This window comes from Callorhinus ursinus, unplaced genomic scaffold (genome assembly GCF_003265705.2).
Source record: "Callorhinus ursinus isolate GAN/ISIS: 27379988/994484 unplaced genomic scaffold, GSC_fseal_2.0 scaffold12, whole genome shotgun sequence".
In the NCBI taxonomy this organism is placed as follows: Eukaryota; Metazoa; Chordata; class Mammalia; order Carnivora; family Otariidae; genus Callorhinus; species Callorhinus ursinus.
In genome coordinates this window covers 41,129,818-41,145,612 of record NW_027397074.1, presented here as the reverse complement: position 1 = coordinate 41,145,612, position 15,795 = coordinate 41,129,818, and the positions used below count along the sequence as shown (strand labels likewise).

General features: G+C 41.8%; 1 protein-coding gene, 1 long non-coding RNA gene and 1 pseudogene across 5 annotated transcripts in view; 1 reads left to right on the top strand and 2 right to left on the bottom strand.

Moving 5' to 3' along the window:
- The window catches only part of LOC112824998 (uncharacterized), a 55,085-nt gene extending 44,052 nt beyond the window's left edge, over positions 1–11,033 (bottom strand). For all 3 annotated transcript variants that reach the window (XR_012380251.1, XR_012380252.1, XR_003208583.2), the window contains exon 1: positions 10,896–11,033. This is a non-coding gene — a long non-coding RNA (uncharacterized lncRNA). The remainder of the gene's footprint in view (positions 1–10,895) is intronic.
- Positions 4,472–4,913, bottom strand: LOC112824996 (ubiquitin-conjugating enzyme E2 variant 1 pseudogene; annotated as a pseudogene).
- Positions 11,034–11,181: 148 nt separating the features above from the next.
- CYCS (cytochrome c, somatic) lies at positions 11,182–13,776 on the top strand. Of its 2 annotated transcripts, none has more exons than XM_025873045.2 (3): positions 11,182–11,319; positions 12,443–12,620; positions 12,745–13,776. In XM_025873045.2, the coding sequence occupies exons 2-3, from the start codon at positions 12,452–12,454 to the stop codon at positions 12,891–12,893; spliced, it is 318 nt and encodes a 105-aa protein (XP_025728830.1). In that variant the 5' UTR covers positions 11,182–11,319; positions 12,443–12,451; the 3' UTR covers positions 12,894–13,776. The 2 variants fall into 2 exon arrangements, with proteins under 2 accessions (XP_025728830.1, XP_073755090.1); XM_073898989.1 differs by lacking the exon at positions 11,182–11,319 and adding an exon at positions 11,390–11,821.
- The last annotated feature ends 2,019 nt before the right edge of the window (positions 13,777–15,795 follow it).

Below are 15,795 nucleotides of genomic sequence, written 5' to 3'. Positions count from 1 at the left end.
AAAGTTCATAAGGAATTTTTAAGGAGTGTTTTGTTGAGATTTCTTTTAATTTTTATGTTTCATGACCATGTCATTTAATTACACTTCCTTTAAAACTACTCTGGACTACAATTATGGAATTTTTTTCCAAACTCTATTTTAAAGCACTAGTTACAGTATAGTTAGAGCACTAGTATTGGGATATATGGGATGCAAAAAGTTACACGGTAAAATAATATTGGAGAAAACTGAGGGTAACAAAACCAATCCCATTACTTAAACACAGGATTCTCCGTAGCCTTTAATATGAAACATATTTGGGAATGGGGGGGGAATATACACATTTCTCAAATTAATTTGATTCTTTTATCTTAGAGGTTATCATCAGACTACAATTCTGAAGAACCCTGGAAGATGCAATTCTGCAGTATAGGAATTGTGGGTTTTAATTGCACACTTTCCCCTGGGTTGCAGGGACACAGAATTGCATTAGGACCATGAGCATTCACTCCACCCACCTCTATGCAGGAGTGACACAGGCTTCTCTTCACACATCGGTGTTAGCCACCCTCCTCAATACTCCTAAGAGGATGTCAGACCTACTCCTAACTCTCTGGTTGTTAAGGCCTTACTAGGTGACGGTGAATACCTACCCTCCAAGTATGCTCATCATAAGCTCAATTTTGAAAAATATTTATGGAGTCTTCCAGATTAAGATATATTGAATCCATGCATTTAATCTCACTCTAAAAAGCACATTAAAACTTTGGTAAATTATTTTGGTTTTTTACTGTAATTTTTGTTTGTTTTATCCTACACACAAAACTATAAACCAGCCAGGTCAGTAAGGGGAATAGTGCCAAGACATTAGGAATATTTGGAAAGGAGATAAATGAAAGATAGATCCTAACCAGCTGAAGACACTAGGAACTCTAAACCGGCAGTGGGGAAAACAGCCTGATTTACACAGCAGACTCCTCAAAAGGTTTAGGAAATCAGTACCTAGAGTTTCTGGGTCTGGGAGTAAAGGCCAGGGGTGGGGTTGGAGTGAGACGTTGCTAAATAAGGAAGACTGGACAAAAGCTAAGACACAGCTGGCTCCCTAGACCCTCTCCCTGCCCTGTCCCACTCCACAGTGCTAGGCAACTGCCTTCCCTCACCCTGGCAGAAGTTCAGAGGATAATTTTCTGGAGAAGGGTAAAACAGGATTTCTGGCATGGAGAATACCAGGCATAGCTGAGAAGTGGATGCTGTTCTGAAACCAGGAGGAAAAAGTACTTGGATCAGTCAGGTCCCAGCAGGAAACAGACCCTCAAAGGATTCCACTGAGAGGAGTTTAGTAAAGGAACAATTTACAAAGATGTGGGCAGGGAACCTCCAATAGTGAGGCAGCCAGGAATCAGCAACAGCAAGAAGCCTTACCACTCCCAACCCTTTAGGAGAGGTGAGGGTCCAGTGTTACAGTGCCTCCCACTAATATACCCAACCAGAAGCCAGAGAGCAAGGAGACTGAGGTGATGTAGTCCTTAGATACCAATGTAAGGCAAAGAAAGGTGGAAAATGGATGTAGACAGGCAAGAAGAAAATAACCAGAACAGTGATCTTGTAAATACCAACTCCTCAGTGCTGAGACATGCAGCTTCCTTCCACACTAGGCTTCCAGCAAACGGACAAATATCAACTCTCCAGGAAAGAGAGAATTCATAGCTGAGGTTGAACAAGGCTACACACTGCCCTCTATTCCCTTATTTTAGTTCTCATATTAAACGTGTCCTTTGCGGGTGGGAGGCCGCCTCGTGGCTCAGTTGGTTATGCGTGTGCCTTCAGCTCAGGTCATGATCCCAGGGTCCTGGGATAGAGTCCCGCATTGAGTCCCACAACGGGCTCCTTGCTCAGTGGGGAGCCTGCTTCTCCCTCTGCCTGCCACTCCCCCTGCTTGTGCTCGCTCTCTCTCTGACAAATAAATAAATCTTTAAAAATAAATAAAAATAAATTTTAAAAAGTATCCTTTTCACAGTCTGCTTCGTGCCACATTTTTCACATTTTTCTATAATTTTGTTGGTAATTTTGCTGTTTAAGATGGTCCTCAAGCATAGTGCTGAAGTGCTATCTAATATCCCTAAGAGCAAGAAGTCTTTGATGCGCCTTACAGAGAAAATGTTTGTTAGATGCGCTTCATTCAGACATGAGTTCTTACACTTGACACCAAAAATGTGATTACATAAAAGAAAAAACTTGATACTTCATCAAACTTAAAAAATTTTGCTGTGTGAAAGAGCCTGTTAAGAGGATGAAAAGCTATGCCACGGACTGGGAGAAAATATTTTGTAAACCACATATCTAACAAAGGACAAACATCCAGAATACAAGATTAAGCAAGAATAAAGCTTGCTATCTACCTATGCATCCCCACCTCATTACCCAACAAAAGATCTAACATTTGTGACATAAAAACATTTCCAAAAATCACGGATACTAAAAAGATGAAGATCTGTACTGGAGACAGCTGGCGTTAAAACCCCAACCATACTGTAACCTGAACTGTATGAGCGGTTTAAATCTGTATGAGCGGCTTAAATCTGTCATACATGACCACTGTACTGTGTTTTTTTCTGATTTATATGCTACAGTTATGTATATATATATATTTTTTTCTAATATTAACGTATACTTTTTTATTGTATTAAAATGGTCTGACAATAAAAAAGCTGCTTATGGAATACTGTTATGTTAAACTTTACTTTCAGGGTATTAAATCCTTAGAATTAAGGTTTCCCCCAGAAAAAGATTAATGGAAACATCAATTGCTTTTCAGACTTGATAGCTGCTGCTTCAAAAGTGGTTTTACACAAACACTAAATTAAAAAAAAAAAACAAGAAACTTCAGAACACAATGAAATGCCCTTTTATTTCGGTATGCATCTATATCTCAGCATTTAGTGGTCCTGAACAGAAAAGTGGAAAAACGCAGCAATTTGCCAGCGAGTCAAGCCCACCAATTTCAGGGATCTGCTGTGCAAACTGAGTTCTTTCTTAATCTCTGCTGAGGACCATGAGAAACAGCAGCACCAAAACCAAAATATGCACCAAATTCAAGGTTCTTTTTGTCCCAGTTGTCAGATTCCAAACTAGACCCAAATGGATTGCAAGATGACCAAATGAGAACCCTGTTTAAAACTTCTTCAAGTTTTAAAAGCAAAGGCAATTTACAGGAAAAGAAAACAATTCATTCAGAGGGATTGTGTGTGCTTGCTTACAAATGTCTTCTGTGGCCTTTCTCCAAGTTTCACCACCAAGAATTTTGAGAGCTGGAAGGTCTGAGTACCCCTGGTGACTGTTCTTTTCACTTTATCAAAACCTGAGCTAAAAAACTGCCGTCAGGGGCGCCTGGGTGGCTCAGTCGGTTAAGCAGCTGCCTTCAGCTCAGGTCATGATCCCAGGGTCCTGGGATCGAACCTGCGTCAGGGAGCTCCCTGCTTAGGGAGAGCCTGCTTCTCCCTCTCCCTCTGCCTGCCGCTCTGCCTATGCTCTCTATCAAATAAATAAATAAAATCTTAAAAAAAAAAAAACTGCATCAGTTGATGATGACAGCAGAGGGTGGCAGGGCTGAGGACCCAATATTCATTCCCAGGCTGGTGGAATAAATGGTTCCAAAACTAAATGAAGGAAGTCAGAAGCTCTTTCCAACCTTACCTGATGGCTTCTGGCCAAAGCAAGGAAGTATCATGAAAAGTGTTGGGTTGTGATGGTACAAAAAGGGCTGTGAGGAGGAAGAAGGAAAAAGCAGTACCCCTTGATTAAGGTGGGGGAGAAGATATGGGGAAAGCCCTGAATTCCTCATCAAAGGCCAATTTCAGAGGGGAGCAGAGGGGGTTACAATCTATGTTTTGGCCAAGAGTGGTAGTGGGAAGTGAAGAAAGGACAATGGCTAGGAAGGGAGAGGGCATCATTTAAGACTTAAGAGAAAGAAACCAGGGGTGCAGATGGGGTACCTCCGCCCACCCACCAGTAGTCCCACAGGTTGTGACCTGAAACCTCTCACCTACTCTAGCAAGTCACCCCAGCTGGAGGGCTGTTGCAAGGAGGGAGGGAGGGAGAAGGCAGGTGGGGAGAAGGGTAGAAGGCAGAGAACCCAGGCCATGTAATCAGTAGCAAGGTGATTATGTGATGTGTCTTTTCATAGTTGACTTAGATGTGCCCCATTGGTTATGGGAATCAATTTAAATATACTTTCTTGATCCCACAAGTTCAATTATGTGGACAGTAGTTACACCTGACAGGAAGATTTGTTATACCACAACTTACATATTTCAAATGGGCAAAAAATTAGTATCATTTACAGTATCTTAAGATAAACTGCCTTTGAATGGGACCGTCCTTCCCAGTATTTTGAGGTTTATAAGACGTTATCTAGAAAATGTACTACTATGGAAAATGAAGACTGCTTAAATCGAAGGGGGGGGGGAGGAGGTCCTGTGGTTTTTCTTTTTGATTAATTGCTATAACACTGTCCTTTGGGCGGCTGAGAGTTTTATGTTTTCTTTAGACATCATTCGGTGCCAGAGCTCTTGCGGGACAACTTTAATGCTATATGAATCCTGCCATTTTGCTAGCACTGATATGGCTCTTGGCTCCACCACTCCATTAGAACTATTAACTCCATTCATATTAATTTTTGTTACAAATCTTACAAATGGGGGGGTCTTCTGGATATTTAGGATCACATCCTATTTTTAGGCTGTATGTACAGTTTTCGTAAATTGTTCTTGGAGGCCCAATTATCATCCCTGCCCATCTTATAAGTGTCATGACATCACATCTTCCAGACTCCAGCTAACTGTGCCATCTCCTACTCCTTTCTGGCCTCCTTCCAGTTCTTCCAACAGTCTAACATTGCAGGGGACTTTTACCCCCAAGTCAATGGTGGCTGCCATCTTGCATTGCTCTGAATATATTTCAGCTACAAAAGACATTATCATTATTTGAACAATGTCCATTAGATTGAACGATGTATTTACCTATTTTGTTGCTCTTGATTTTTTCCTTCATCTTTGATCTCTTAATCTGTAATACTCCTTTTGTACAAAAAACACCTTTTAGAATTTCCTTCATTGTGGATATGCTGTGACAAACTCAGTTTTTGTTTGAAATGTCTTTTTTTCTTTCTTTCTTAAGAAATATTTTGCCAGATAAAGAATTTGACAGTTATTTTCTTCCAGTACATTGAGAATATCCATATACAGACCTCTGGCTTCCACTATTGATGTAGAGAACTCAGTGGTCAGTCTGAGTCTGAATGTCAGTATTTTTCTCAATTTGCTTTTACATTATTACTGTCTTTGTCTTTTTTTTTTTTTTTTTACTGTATTAGGAATTATTTGGTTTCTTAAACCTATGGACTGGTATCTTTCACTCAAATACTGCTTCTACCCCTTCTCTCTTCTCTTCTTCTGGGACTCCACTTAAAAGTATATTATATATTGTCTCAGTATCCTCTTCATTTTGGTTATTTTTCAGTTCTAGAATTTCTATTTGATTCTTCTTCAAATCCACTCTTATTATATATATATATACATATACATTTATATATATATATATGTGTATGTATGTATGTATATACACTTTCCAGTTCCATTCTAAAATGTTCAAGCCTGGCTTTTATGTCTAGAACATAGCAAACATTTTATAGTTTATCTGATAATTTTAAAATCTGGAATCCCCATGACCTCATTCTTGCTTCTGCTAGTTCTCACTCATATAGTGGATCTAATTATCTTTCTTCCTTTGCTGAAAACTTTAAAAACTTTATTTGTAGGAATAATTTGAGATTTAGGCTGATATTATCTTCTTCCAGAGAAAATTTTCATTTGGTTCTACCAGGTGCCTAAAGGCAACAGAATTCCTATTCCAAAATCTGAGGTTTCCCTTGGCCAACCACTAAAGAAATCAGGCTGCAGACCTTGTATGATCAGTGTTTCTTCCAGTTCACCCTCACTTCCAGGATATAGCTCTTTGAAATGCTGACCTAAAGCAAGGGTTGTTTACCAGGTACCTGGTTCTACAACCTCTGCAAGCCCTGAACTGATATTATAGATAGAAACACATACATTTCTATATAGAGATACAGATATGTATATATCTAAAGACAAACAGTGTGTCCAATGATCCCTGCAGCCTAGTATTTCCACCCTTGTGCCTATTACATTGTACCAGGATCAGTGACCAATAACAAAAGTGACGGTATGTCACTTCTAAGATTATAAAAGGTTATAAAAGACTGGCATCTGTCTTAGCTTCTCTCTGTCTTGGGGAAGCAAACTTCCATGTGGTAAGCAGTCCCATTCACAGGCCTCCAGCTAAGAGCCAATAAGGAACTGAGACCTGACAACCATGTAAGCTCAGACTTGGATTCTCCAATCCTGTTTGAGACCTCAGATAATTGTATCTCTGTTCAACAGTTGACTGCAAACACAGCCAGAACCAAAACCCCGCTAAGCTGCTTCCATAAAAGCTGTAAGATAAATGTTTGCTTATCATACAATATGCAGTTTAATTCAATGATCATAATTTTTATGTCTACAAGTTAGCTTTGCCTTTTTTAAAAATATGCCTAGTTGGAGCACCCAGGTGGGGTGGTTCAGTCAGTTAAGCATCTGCCTTCTGCTCGGGAAGGGTCCTGGGATAGAGCCCCGAGTGGGCTCTCAGCTCAGCAGCAGCCTGCTTCTCCCCTCTCCCCACCGCTCCCCGTTTATACTCTCTCTCTCTGTCTCTCTGTCAAACAAAATCTTTAAAAAAATTAAAATATCTGCCTGGTTGTTTTTGATAGTCTCTTGTTCATTGCAAATGCTTTTGTTTTCTGCTTTGTCTAAATGTTTTAAATGTCATTTCATATTACACATTCAAGAGGTAAATAAAAAATTTTCTCTGTTTTTAAAGGAAAATGACACCATTTTCTTGTTTCCCTCTTCTAGGAGTGTTTCCTTTGAAAATCCAATAAAAAAAAAAAAAATCCAAAAGGCCAAACTCCTCACTCCAGCCTTTTAAGAATGTGAAAGATTCTCTCAGTGGTCTGGGCTTTATCCCTTTTGGTATGTAAACACCTAGGAAGACAGAGCTTCACCTCAGGAGCTTAAAGTAGGTATATCTACTTGTTTCTAGGGAAAATAAGTTTTATTATTCTTTAGGATGAGGACAACTAATTAAACAAATGGCTACCCCAATTCCAATTCCTGAGTGAACTTAGGGTGAGAGAATGTGAAAAAAACAAAACTCAACCAAGAAGGATCTGGCCACAAACTGTGATGACAGTCCTCCTACAGAAAACTGGTTACCATTAATCCAAATACTAAGCAATAATTGTGCTGCCAAAAGGGAAACAGGCTACTATTGATCCTAAAGCCTCAGGTTTGTTACATGCTAGCTAAAAATTGCATGGTATAAAAGCATTATAATTAATTTAGCTGTATAAACTGTGTGAGATTTTATTCTGATTGGGTAGTTTCTTGTGAACTACCAATATACAACCACTTTATTGTGCTTAACTCAATAACAGAACAAACTTACTTTCATAATATAGTAAAGTATATATATCTCTTTCTTGGTAAGTTTCTTACTTCCCCAATGATATCTAATAATTCCAACTCCTATGGCCCTTTGTGGGTGTAATTTTGCTCTTTGTTGTTTTTCATAATGATCTCATGCCTGGCATTTCTTAAGTGTGGGAATCCTGAGAGCCTGGGTTAAAATATTCCTTTGCAGATTTACATTTGCTTCTGCCAGACACCAGAACACACTGCCCATCGACAACTACTGTGTTAATTTTTCAGCTAGAGGTTCCCCCAGACCATGCAGGTAGAGTAAAATCAAACCCTAAAACTGCATGAGGGCCAACCTGCAGTTATGAATTCTCAGGGAACACTTTTTCCTTCCACTCAGTACCTAATGATGTGGAAAACAAAGGCAGAAGAAAAAGTATTAAATTTCCTTACTACCTACAGCTCATTGACAAGTCCTTGAAATAGGCAGAGTGACAGTCCTCTAGGGACTCAACTGCCTCAATGTTAATACTTTGCTAAGTGCAAAAGACAACCCTAGCCCCACCTGCACCCCCAGGATCCTGTAACCCCCCACCCCCAGGATCCTGTAAATCTACTTGTAACATATGAAAACTCCTTTAGAAACTTCCTTTATCTCTAAATCCCCCAAGATACGTGTTGACAATCACCCCAAACCCAAGCATATGGCCCACCGATATACATCTGAAGGGTCTCATGACTAAGGTTTTATTGACGGTAATAAATGACCTTTCCCAGCAATAGCTAGCCCCCTCAAGGTCCTGGAAACCTCGCTTCCAAATTCCTTAGAGACTTCGGCTATCCCCACCCCCCTCCCAACTTGAAAGTATATAATGGGCCGCTCCTCATGACCCCAGTGCCGCCCTTTCTGCCCACGGGTCCTGTCCCCATGCTTTGTAAAACCACCTTTTTGCACCAAAGACATCTCAAGAATTCTTTGTTGGTCATCGGCTTCAAACCCTAATGTTCCTTCCTACATCATCTAAGGCCAAGCCAGACAAGCCAAGCCAACTAACCTGGTTCTTCCTTTTGCTGGTGAACAGACTGTTATTTTATCCTTCGGATTCAAGTGTTTCAGCATTATGCAGGGGTCTCAGCCGAGCTTATTTCCTCGCCCCCTTACTCTCACCTTTTATGAGCTTTACTTTCGTTCTGCTGAGCTGCTGCTAAAGCCTAAAGTTCTTTTATTTCAGCAAAAGTCCCTAGGGTGGCCCTAAAGTCAGCTTAAGCTTACCCCGTTCATTTTCAGTTCTTGTTCCCCACCTCACCCCTGCCTCTAACCTGATTTCTCTGACCTTGTTAAATGTTTTGATCTGGAGGGAGGGTATCTTATTACATCTTTTTTATCCGAAGGGTCTTTAAAAATATGGCATCCATTATGTTGGTAGAAGGAAATATCTAAGGCATTTGCTTTATAATAACTCTACCCTTTACCAGCCACTATCAAACCTATGGGATAAGATGGAGGTAGACAGAACAGACACAACATAGAATAAAAAACAGAGTATTATTGTTCTCAACTAATTCTCTTAGGTGTCTTGAGTAAACTGTAAGTACTATGTGTCTCTTCCAAACGTGAATACATAGATATTATAAAACATAACTTACGGTATCTGCTTTACTAAAGGAATGTGTCAAGTATTTACTCTTGCTGTTATTTCTTTTTCCCCATCTTCCCATTACTTTCAACAAGGCTCTTTATCCACAATGTCCTTAATTAAAAGTATTAAGAACTTCTGTTTTCTATTCTCCCTTCATGGGAATAAATTTTAAATGATATCAATCAATTCACTGGGCCAAGTGATTTAATGCTACATCTATATGATCTGCAGTATCAGCACAATGCTGATACTCCCCATGAGTCAACTCCCCTATGAGCAAAGACAGTAACTTCTGATATAACACAACAGATTTTGATAGAACTATACCTATTTAAGGACCACGTATTTCTTGGAGGGATATGGGTGAGAATATAAGTACTTGGCTTCCGAAGTACAGGTTAAATTTGCAAGGTATTATTGCTAAACTTGGTCTTTTATTTTTTTTTTAAAGATTTTATTTATTTATTTGACAGAGAGAGACACAGCGAGAGAGGGAACACAAGCAGGGGGAGTGGGAGAGGGAGAAGCAGGCTTCCCGCCGAGCAGGGAGCCCGATGCGGGGCTCGATCCCAGAACCCTGAGGTCATGACCTGAGCCGAAGGCAGTCGCTTAACCAACTGAGCCACCCAGGCGCCCCTAAACTTGGTCTTTTAAAAACTTGGTTAGCCAAATAAGCCTACTTCAGGAGTACACCTAAATGCTATCTTGGTCGCTTCCAAAAGCCACAGAAGATCTTGAATAGTGTGATTTCTGCTGTTTCACAGCACCCTTTTGTGGCAGTAGCGTGTGCAATTAGAGAGGAGGGAACTGGAAATCAGGACACAGAAAACAAAATAATCCAGTTATATGGAGAGATGGGTGGTCTGGAGCAGATATCATGCTACCAGTGATTTGGAAGGCGTGTAAGGCAATAGTATCTATTGCTTAAATTGGGGGCAGGAGAAAGATTGCTAGAATGTAAGCTCCATCAGAGAAAGAGTCCTCAATGATTTACTCCAGGTACATAATATGCATTCAATAAACCTTTGACCGAATACGGCAGTGCTAGAATACTGGAGGAGAAATTCATTCACAACTTGGGACTGGGAGTCAAGAAGAAGCTTGCCAGTGGAATTGAGTATGTCTGGAAAAGGAGCTAGTTCTGGAGGAAAAGTATAACTGGAAACTGTGGTATCAAACCTGCTTTCTCATATGACCCCAACCGCATTCTCTTACTTGAACATGTCATTCAACCTAGGTTGGATGAGACGCAAATCCTCTCTAGATTTCCAACAATTCTCTAACCATGTAAAAATGTTTCTTCCTAATGTTGCCTATAAATCCTCCTTGTTCCATACATAAACGCAAGGGAGAGACCGGTGTCGGCACAAAAGCCGGCAGGTGTGCGGCCAGAGCTACAATCCAGTTTCTGCCGCAGCTGCAAGCACCTTCCCCATTCCCCAGTCTTGGGGCGTCCATCAGGAGGAGATTTGAAACACGACTTAAAAGTATCAGAGTGAAGGTGAAACAAGAACACGTCGGCAGCTCGGGTCCAACTCTTAAAATTCCTGGTTCCAGGCTATGTATTTTGGGTGTGGCTGGCGCCAGCCGTGGAATCAGCACAAAAACTGGGTAAAGGTCGCCAGCTGAAGGCACGGTAGCCAGGAGACCTCTACGTGCGTCAGAGCTGGGGCGTTCCCCTCCGGACAGGCAGAACGCCCCCCTCAAAGCGCATTACGTCAACGAGCACAAGAGCAGTTACCTTGGCAGGATAACGCCCTCCATCCACCACGAGACTCCGCTCCACCCTCCCCTTGGGTACACCCATGCACACAAGGCCAGAACGGTATGTTAACCCTTCCCGGCACCACCTCGTTGTCGTACATCCAACGGCCTGTCGTAACGGCCGGCAAGAGAGCCGAAGGGCACGCACGCGATACACCCTACCCTGCTAGCCGGCATACGCGCACGTCGTTGTCGCAGGCCCTGGACACTGAAGCCAATGAGGAGCGGGGACGTTCCTACGTGTTAGGCAGCGCAGCCGCACGTCCCGCCGCGAGGGGACGGAGAGAGTTCGGTTGCACCAACACCGGTACTTAGGTGCGGACCGGCGTGTCCTTGGACTTAGAGAGCGGGACGTCCGGCTTGCGAGTGGGTACCTTCGTTTCGCGCGCGACGAAAGAGCGGTGAGCGCGCGGCGCGGAGGCCGCAGCGGGCTGGAAGCCGAGCACGGGGGCGCGCGACTGCGTTGAAGGGTGCGCGGGCAGGCCGAGGCCAGCGCCCGGCTTCTGCGGGTGGGGCCCACGCGGAGCCGGTAGGCCCGGGAGTCACGACCCCCGCTGGTGGGCAGCCGGAACCCGGTGGGCTACGGCTTGAGGTGGGGCGGAACCCCAACTAAGTCGGGGAATGACTCGTTCAGGGTCCTGGAAGTCCCGGAGGAGACCTGGATGCAATACGACTTGAGACGCAATACGACTTGAGACCCAGACTCTCGTAGTCGGGGCTGAGGAGCTGTGGAAGTGACAAGACTTCCCGAGATTAAGGGCGGGAAGGCGAGGGACGGCGCGTAGCGCCTCACGTTCTTCTTCAAAGGAAGCAAGAACTGCTGCTGCTCCTCCAAAAAGGGGTCATTTTCCTTCTGGGTCACCTGTCGCTTTTCCCCTTAACCTGCGTAGGTATCTCGGGAAGGTAGGTTTCATCAGTTTCCCTGAAATCGGACTAATTGGGTGACCTCGTGGTTGACTCCTGAGATCCCAGACTGGAGGATGGGGGTCCCTGGGAAACCTCGCAGCCCACCACTGCCCTCCCACCCACACGGCAAGGCAGTTTATAGTGACCTGAGCAGGCTGGATCAAGGATGCACGACTTCTATTTTTTTAAAACGTATTCTGACTTGCCAGAAGTTCTTCAATTTGTAGTATGGGTAAATAATTAGGCTTTCTTAAAGGTGGACATTTTGGTAGTTTGGGTTTAATGTAATCATGGTTTTGACTTAGAGTTGTGACTTTTTGTGACCTTGACCTCAACTTTTGAAACAGTTTAGAACTAGGTTCCCACTTGGCTTATTTGGGGTTTAATTCCATCACTTAAACACACATAGATGTGTGTTTCAGGAAGTTCTCCTTCCACCTAGTGGTTTGGGACTAAAGAGTCTGTTGCAAGTGTACAGAGCAAAACAAGATTCACTCTGGTACTAACGTCCTAGGTTTGCAGTAGGTTAGTAATTAAGTCACTAGAGTGACTACTGATTGGTTTCCATTGGATCTTTACATGGAAGAAAAAGGTAATAAATTGTCTTTAATTTTTTAGATTTAAAAAATGGGTGATGTTGAGAAGGGCAAGAAGATTTTTGTTCAGAAGTGTGCCCAGTGCCATACCGTGGAAAAGGGAGGCAAGCACAAGACTGGGCCAAATCTCCATGGTTTATTTGGCCGAAAGACAGGTCAGGCCCCTGGATTTTCCTACACAGATGCCAACAAGAACAAAGGTAAGGGGCTGGGGGCGGGGGGTCAGTTTTGAAATAACAGAAGCACAAATTGCATGAATATAACCAATGGTGAGCCCTTTATCGGGAGTGTAAAATACTTAACAATACATCCCTCCTTATTCAGGCATCACCTGGGGAGAGGAGACACTGATGGAGTATTTGGAGAATCCCAAGAAGTACATCCCTGGAACAAAAATGATCTTCGCTGGCATTAAGAAGACAGGGGAAAGAGCAGACTTGATAGCTTATCTCAAAAAAGCTACTAAGGAGTAATAGTTGGCTATTGCCTTATTTATTGCAAAACAGAAATGTCTCATGACTTTTTTTTTATGTGTACCGTATTTAAATTGATCTCATACACCAGAATTCAGATCATGAATGGCTGACAGAATATTTTTTTTTGGACAGTCCTGATTTAAATAAGATTGGCTTGTGGTTAAATGAACATGATCAGCTTTTTGAACACTGATAGTAATTCTGGTTCAGCAAGTGCTGTCACTTTTCCCCTCTTAAAATACGATTGGAATTGATTAGTAATGTTCAGCTTTTCACAGAGATGGTAAATGCCATCTCTAAACTTATAGGAGATTGGTTTTATATTTAGATTTATATAACTGGTTATATTAATATATTTAAATACTGAAGAAATCCCTTCACTGTCTCAGAACCAGCAAGACTCAGCTGTGTTTCAAGTTGTGTTTGTTAGCCTGTTAAAGGCAAGGGTTGAAGATAAGCTGGCAGTGTCCACTTTATCTTTTTGGTCTTAACTATGCCAATTTAATTAAAATTCTCTGCATCTAAGATGTTGTCTTTTGCTTAATGGAAGGCATTTTAGTGTGGTTTATGTTTAATATTAAAGGATAACACCTCACATTTTATAGATGATCTATAAGGTCAGATGCTTTTAAAATTCAGTGTGACAATATTTAGCAGCAGACTTGGCTTGTGAATTCTGTACTACGACTAAGTTATAATTCAGAATTGTCTTCTAAACAGCTATGCAAAGACACAGCTGTGGAAATACCATATATGTATGATTGGTAATGGTGCTTTTGCCAACTTGTTAGAAGGATTAAAATAAAGAGATCTATCATCAGCACAAATTTGTAAATTATGTGATGAGGCTTAAGATAATTAAAAACAAAATCACAGATCATGATTTTTCTCATGTGCCTGATTTACTGACTGATGCCAAAATTTTGAGTAAAACCATTCTAAGTACTTGTGGAGCAGTGTTACTAGTTATAGTACTCAGTTGTGTTTACTTAGTCTTCTAGGACACCCTGAACTAGAACAACACATCAGTAATTTATCTTTAGAGTTTCCTCAGCCAGAATGAGCACTGGAGTGTTTATGCCAAATGTGGATAGGATAAGGTGCTTCTAGTCATAGTTTGGAGGTATATAACTGTATAATTTGTGTACCAAGTTATTTCATACGTGGTCCACGCCATACGATTTAGAGGGGGCCCTGGAGGTTTTATGGAGATGGTGAAATTCTCAGTGAAGGTAATCTGGTGGCGATGAGAGCCATCTCTGAGACAAGGAGACTGGGAAGAGGCTTTGTTAATGGTTTCAAAGGTGATGGGGGTGATAGCCTGTTAAGGCTTGACAAAGCAATTTGTAACTTAGGAATCTCATTTTCAGTCATCAGAGAAATGTAAGTAAGCAAAGAAGTCAGGCATGCAGAAACAATTTGGGAAAGCAGAAGAAAGCCTGCTCTTCAGAGGAAAGGCCTATGTAACAGAGAACTTGCTAACTGCAGAAGTCAGTGGTATTCAGAGACGGTACAGCAATTTAGTTTCTAAGAATTATAGATCATTATGGGAAGACTTGGAGGCCAGGGAGTTGATTTACTTCTGTGCCTCCTACATCAACTAAAGCCTATGTTGGCAGAGATAATTACTAAGTACCTGCTGTGTTCTAGGCCAGTTGTACTCATTAAGTGCCCCTGGTGATTTATGTATAACGTTTAAGTGATCTACAGTTAATTCGGAAGTGAGAGTCCCAGCTATGAAGTATATATGCTTTCTTAGAAATAGAGGACAGGGACACCTGGGTGGCTCGGTCGGTTCAGCATCCGCCTTTGGCTCAAGTCATGATCCCAGGGTCCTGGGATTGGGTCCCTGCTCAGTGGGGAACCTGCTTCTCCATCTCCCCTGCTCTTGCGTGCTCTCTCTGATAAAATCTTAAAAAAGAAGACAAGAGCACTGTCTAACCCATGTTTTCATTCCTATTGCTCCATTATAGGTGGCTTGGTGCTATCACAAGTGAATCAGGTTTTTAAGGAGTGTTTCCCAGGTGCCACCTACACTCTGAATTTTGCCTAGAACAGCACTGTCCAGTAGAATTTCTGTGATGATGGATTGTACTTGGGCAGTCCAGTACGGTAGCCACTAACCACATTTGGCGATTAAGCCCTTGAATTATGACTAAATTTACATAGCCATAGATGGCTCATAAGATTGCTGTTGAGCATTGACATCTGTGAAAGCACTTAACTGGTGAGCACGGGAATACTTTTCATTTTATAGCCATGTCAAATTCCTTGAAAGTCAGTGAAAATTTACCTCTTCAAGGTTGCAGTGGTCAAATTGTCCTATCTAGTGTTCTTTCGTATTCTCAATTAGCTCTGATGATCTCTAGGACTTTTGACACCCTTGACTGCTCTTATTTTAATCTCCCTTGGTTTAAGTAGTTTCACACTCAATGTGGAATAAAACAGGCATTGTAAAATCTTTACACACTTACCTGTAATCTGTTGCTAACCCAAATTCATTTTTTTGACATGACATTTTGGCCAAATTCTAGCCCTATCACTTGGATTGCTTTATAAAGTTCTTTCAGTTCTCAGCTTATCTTTACTACCTCATAAGGTGTATGGAACAAGTATCTTTCCTATTTTATATTTAAACAGGCTCAGAGAGGTTTCTGTCAAAGGTCACACAGGCATTACCTTGGAGTAGTATCACATGAACTGACCCTGCCTTTTTTACGCTGTCTTCTAAAGCTCCATCTCCATTTAAACCGGGTCATCTATTAGTCTCTACAGAACTCACACTTCCTTTTCTTACTAAAGACTGCGTTCTCCAGGGACGCTTGGGTGGCTCAGTCGGTTAAGCTTCTGCCTTCGGCTTAGGTCATGATCCCAGAGTCCCGGGATTGAGTCCCACATT